General features: G+C 41.2%; 1 protein-coding gene across 1 annotated transcript in view; it reads right to left on the bottom strand.

The window, feature by feature from the left end:
• Positions 1–466: 466 nt before the first annotated feature.
• Positions 467–6,000, bottom strand: part of HAS2 (hyaluronan synthase 2) — a 50,762-nt gene continuing 45,228 nt past the window's right edge. The window contains exon 4 of the mRNA XM_048508260.1: positions 467–5,322. Within this exon, the coding sequence (XP_048364217.1) occupies positions 4,393–5,322 (930 nt within the window). The 3' untranslated portion in view covers positions 467–4,392. The remainder of the gene's footprint in view (positions 5,323–6,000) is intronic.

Genomic DNA, 6,000 nt, shown 5'->3' with positions numbered 1-6,000 from the left:
GGAGGTGTGCAGCCAACCACAAATGGCTCACATGGGGCCATGGCCAATGCAAATATGCTGGGAAGTTCCCAGCCAGGTGTCTTTCTATGATGGGAGGCAGCTATTTCCAAATGGGTGCTCCCTGCTATCACAAAGCTGATCTTCCTTAAGACTTTTATTGAAGCTACTCCTGCTTCAATGAGGTAGAGAAAAACCAAGATTGGCTCTTTGCTTTCAAGAAGAAGGCCCAGTAGTTGGCCCTATGGCATCCCCAGGTGCCATATCGGGGAATCACTGAGCTATCAGTTTGATGGGAGCAGATGAATATTTTGATACAGATGGGAATGCAAACCCAGATATACGTTTGTGTCAGTTGTCTGTGAAAAATGTGCATCTATGAGTAGATCTTCTCTGTAATTCTTTCTTTTCTTCCTTCCAAAGTAAAACAACAATACGATACTCAGGAAAGAACACAAAATGCTCCCAGTCTTATAAAAAATATTTTATTTATGAAAGTAACAATCGTACTAAACAACCTATACTTGAAATGCATTGAATAATTGCTAGAATAAATACAGGCAATTGATTCAATCTTTTATAGAATGTGGGGATTTCATTTTGACACTTGACATGGCATTACCCCCAAAGCTTTAACTTATACAATATAAATAGTTAAAAGGCAAAGTCAAGTTTCTTTCTTTTCCCATTTGTGTCTTTTGATTTTGAAAGTTTAATACTGATCCATTTGGTTATCAAAATGGACTGAAGGTCTGTTTTTCCCTCCCATTTGTGAACATACATCAAGGTCAGTATGCAGGCAAATGCGTTACCTCCACTTTCTCAGGGAGTAAACGGTAGTAGATGTGTTACACATTATACAGCAGGGATATCTAACTCATTTCTGCATTCTAAGAAAGTAAAGAGATCCCCCAGATGCTTTTAAATGTCAGGCGGACTTCTGATTTACCACAGTGGTTTTTAATGCAAGAATCCAAAAGGCCCTAGATTTTGTGTATGTTACTACTCGGTAAGTATTTTTAGGGATTAGTGCAGTTCTAAATAGAGTTACACCCATCGGAGCATATTAATGGAATTAGCAGGTTGTAACTCTACTTAGGATAACACTGCTGTGCTACTTCCCTTTAGCTCTGCAGGATCTGGGCCCAAAATGTTCATTTTTTGCTTTCCTGAAGAAAAAATACATTTTGGCTTATACATATAAATAGGTCACCTATCTGCCAAACAGTGTCAGCAGACAATAGTGATAAAATGGGTTGCTATAATACAGAACTGTAGTAATTCCCACTGTGTGACATACATATAAAACCTCTCCAGAAGCAAAGATATTACCATTCCACCCAACAAGTTTTTTTCCTCTCTCTTTTCTCCTTCTTAAATCCTGGTCCTTGTTCTAGGCTGCCAATGATTTCTTGGTTGCTAGGCAACTGAGCTGCTCACGGCCATATTTAGTTGCTTTGCCAATGCTGAGCATTCATAAAGTGAATGCCCATCTCTGATCTTCCAGTGGTAGCCTGCCCCCTTTTATTTTTGATTCCTCTTGATTCTCTCTCCTCATGCAAAATATTTTACCCTCTCTGAAGCTGCCTTCCTCTGCAGCAATGTGCGTTACCGATGCAGACCTATTGCTTGTCTTCTGACTGCAAAGTTAGTACCCTATCTGGAAAGCCAAGCAAAAATCTCAAAAGAACAAAACCTGTGTGGTGACGGAAAAGATTTGTAGTAGGGTTGCCAGCTCTGGGTTGGGAAATACCTGGAGAATTTGAGAGTCGAACCTGAGGAGGGCAGGCTTTTAAGAGGGGTATAATGCCATAAAGTCCACCTTCCAAAGTGGGCATTTTCTTCAGGTGAACTGATCTCTGTTCCCTGGAGATCAGAGATAGTAATGGGAAGTCTCCAGCCATCACCAAGTTCGTAGCCAGAGCTGGACATTGCCAATTTGATTCAAGAGGACAGGAAATGATGTCGTTACCGTGTTTCCCCGAATATAAGACAGTGTCTTATATTAATTTTTGCTCCCAGAGATGTGCTATGTCTTATTTTCAGGGGATGTCTTATTTTTCCTGTGTTCTGTTTGTCGGGCATGCTTCCAAACAAAAACTTTGCTATGTCTTACTTTTGGGGGATGCCTTATATTTCGCACTTCAGCAAAACCTCTACTATGTCTTATTTTTCGGGGATGTCTTATATTAGGGGAAACAGGGTAGTTCCCTGGGATTACTGAACATGCTGTTCCACGAGTCTTATACACAGGTAGAGTTCACTCCATTTGCAAAGGTTTCCCCATTCACTTCAGTGGCATGAACATAAAGAAGTGACTTGCCCACAGGACTGGATGCGGAAACCGATTTTTGTAGGAACACGGGAAGTTATAAAAAAGAGTGTTTTTGAGCATGTATTGTTCCTCACCCCTGCTATAACAATAAGGCCACAATATTTAAATTAACCAGGGAAAAGACTCATATTGCTGAACATCTAGTAAGATGGAACTCTAGGACCGCTTCATTTTAGAATGTAAACACTACTCTTCACTGTCAAAGGAGTAACTTGCAGTATCCACTTTAGATCTGTGGACGAAGAAGTAGTCCTAAAGCTAACCTCTGTCATCCAATGAAACCTGTTACCGCATTCAGGATTTCACTCAAACTCACAAGGTTTTGAAAATGGAAACCAAAAATGTTACTCTACAATGGAGCTCAAGAAAGAGGGGAAGTAGGGTTGCCAACTCTGGGTTGGTAAATTTCTGGAGATTTGGGAGCGGAGTCTGGGGAGGACAGAGTGTGGGGAAAGGTGGGCGGGGGGAGAGCCCAGCCAGGATATGATGCACGACAGTCTACCCCTCAAAAAAGCTGCCATTTTCTCCAGAGAGACTGATCTCTGGAGTCTGGAGATCTGTTGTATTCCAGGAGATTTCAAGACCCCACCCAAAACTTGGCAACCCTAAGGGAAAGTCAACGTTTTGTTGAAGAAAGATGAATACTGGACGACTCTTCAATAAAAACGGAAAACACTCAGGTTCTTAATATAATGGCTATTAAGGCCTATGTTTACTCCTCAGCTGCGCAGTGTCTGCCAAAATTTATGCTCTCTCCTACCAAATTTCAGGGAGGGTTGGGGAGGATTGCACGTAATTATCCCTTTGGCCTTTATGGGCATATTCCTCATAGACGTTCTCCTGAGCACTGACAAGTCTGGGAACTAAGCGCAAACACCTACACACTGTTTCCCGTTCACTTTGACAAAGGTCTCTTCTGCACATGCGGAATAATGCACTTTCAATCCACTTACAATGCACTTGGAAGCTGTGTGGAATATCAACATCTACTTGCAAACACTTGTGAAAGTGGATTGAAAGTGCGTTCTGCCTGTGCAAAAGGGGCCAAAGTCAGTGTATGAAAACTATTGGGGGGGTTGTGCTGTTTATACACATAACAGGGTTTGTCTCTGAAAGTTAACAATGGCATTGGATATTTTTCAAATACAAACTGAAACCAAAAGCGCACATTTTAAATACTTTCACAGAAATAACCATTCATCAGCTGAAAAGTACAGAAGACATTTTATTCTTTTGCATTGTGAGAAAATAATAATAATAACAACAAATCAGCATCCATGTTCACATTGTGGGGTTGACGGGGGTTTGTTTCTTTAGTTTGGAAAAGTTAGGAGTTCTTCAATGCCTATTTAGAAAATAGAAGAAAATGTAAAGAGTGGCAGGGGGATGGAGATGTGTACTTTTTTTTTTTGGCAGAAATATAAAATATAAAATATGAGATTTTTTAAAAAAAATGGTGTAAAAAGTAAACAAAGACAAAATAATTACAATTATAAAAATACAACTTAGACAGCAAAACCTCATAAAATTTGACTTTGGAATTACATTTGGCAGCCTAATGCATAAACGCAGACAAACACACTCGCGCACAAGCACACACGCATACAACCTTCCTAGAAAAAAAAATATCACAGAATGAGAAGTTCATAAATTAGGTCGCAAGGGTTTGCCAAATCCTTTGCTCGAGACTCCCTTTCTTCCCTGTCCATCCACATGAGCATGGCCAATGAGGTATATAGGACATTAACACTTTTGGGTGTATGCACAACAGAAGAAAAGTGCATCATCAGAGACCACCCACAACAATGGGTTGAATCCATGTAAAACAAATTTTCCAAAAAAAAAAAAAAAGGCACAATCACATTTTAATTGTTTTTCTCGTTTTTGTTTTTTGTTTTGCTTTGGCATGGTCATGAAATCTATCACGTGTTCAAGTCCCAGCAGCAGCGATCCTTTTACTTCGAGGAGATCTTAATTTCAGTGCCACAATCGCTAGAAGGTTCGTCGGGTCACTCGGAAAACCTCCCGCGGGCAGCGGGATAAAAGAAACAGTAGTCGAATCATACGTCAAGTACCATGTCGTACTGTTGCTCTTTCTTCCTCCGGCCGCACTTGGTGATGAGCACCAAGTACAAAGTCAAGAGCATCACCCAGTAGCACGCGTAGAGTATCGTGCCGATGATCAACACGGTCTGTTTCGATTCAGAAAATGGCTTTTTGGATTCCTTGTAGATTGTGAAGATCACCCCGCCTAAGAGGATTGTAAACCAAATGGACACTGGGATCAAGCCGATGAAGTTGACCACAATGGTTTTCCTGCCCGACGTGCCCCACCCGGCCTTGTTTATGGTGGCTATTGCAAACATCTTGGCCGGAAGTAAACTTGACATGTACAACACTGAGTAAAGGGACATGAACACCATGACCACGTTCCCTCGAAGGCAGCTGGCAAAGGAAGACTTTATAAGACCCACAAGCTGAACGGTCAGCAAGAAGAGAAGGATGTTCCACAACTTCCCTCGATAGAAAAGCTGAATTACAGTGGCAATCAGGAAAAATGGGAAGAAGCCCGTGATGACCGCCTCGTAAGTCATCCACAAGTGATGCTTATGGAACCACATAGCATTGTACAGCCACTCTCGGAAGTAGGACTTACTCCAGCGGGTCTGTTGGTTCAACCACCTGAGATATTCTATCGGCGTCTCCGTAAGGCACTTGGATCGAGCCGTGTATTTCGTTGCATAGCCGAGGCTCAGGACTCGGTTTGTGAGATGCCGGTCGTCTCCGAAGCTACACTGAGACCCCATGAACTCCTGATTGTACCAATCCTCTACAAACTCATGGAGCAAGGAGTTCCTGTACATCCCCAAAGGTCCGCTGATGCACTGCACACAGCCGAAATAGGACTGGCATGCTCTTTCAATGTTAAACGCCATCCAGTATCTCACGCTGCTGAGAAAGGAGATCCACGAGTCGTACTTGTTCAGTATCTGTAAGTGGCAGCAACAGAAAGGAAGTTATATTAAAATTAGTTCATAAGAATAAGGATCGAAGATTGGTTTTATGAAAAAGTATAACGCACAAAGTCATGCTGGTAATACTCATCTATGTACCTATCTTCATTCCGAGGAACATCTGACCTCCTTTTCTACTAAAAATTGCTCTTAAGACAGCTTTCAAGTAAACAAAAGGAAACAAATATTATCATCAAAGACGGAGCAACAGCTTTCTAAATCCAGCCGGGTACAACTCCAGTAGGGTACAATCCAGTAGGATACGACTCCAATTCAGGGTACAACTCCAATTCAGATTGCACAACAAAAACCCAACATAATGGGGAAACTGAGACACAAGCACCGTTACAGCAGCATGCCATAAAACAGTATTATACCTGTTTAAGGCCACCTCCTAAAAACATTTACTAGGGAATAAGTCCCATAATGCAGATATGCCCACTGCTTCATGGTTTTATTTGATTATCATACTGTTCCTTCAGCTTTCTCTGAACGTGTTTCTAATGTATAGGTATAAACTGAATGTGGTCTGGCTTTTCATAATTTGTTTTAAAGAAACAATAAATGTTATTTTAAGTATTGTGTTGTATGTTAGGGTTGTTAGTGAGAGCAAGCCTTTATTGGCATAGACAACAGTACAACAATAATAAAAAA

Source organism: Sphaerodactylus townsendi, linkage group LG09 (assembly GCF_021028975.2).
Source record: "Sphaerodactylus townsendi isolate TG3544 linkage group LG09, MPM_Stown_v2.3, whole genome shotgun sequence".
Taxonomy (NCBI): domain Eukaryota; kingdom Metazoa; phylum Chordata; class Lepidosauria; order Squamata; family Sphaerodactylidae; genus Sphaerodactylus; species Sphaerodactylus townsendi.
Note: the sequence above shows the minus strand (reverse complement) of the source record. Positions and strands in the feature narration are given on the sequence as shown.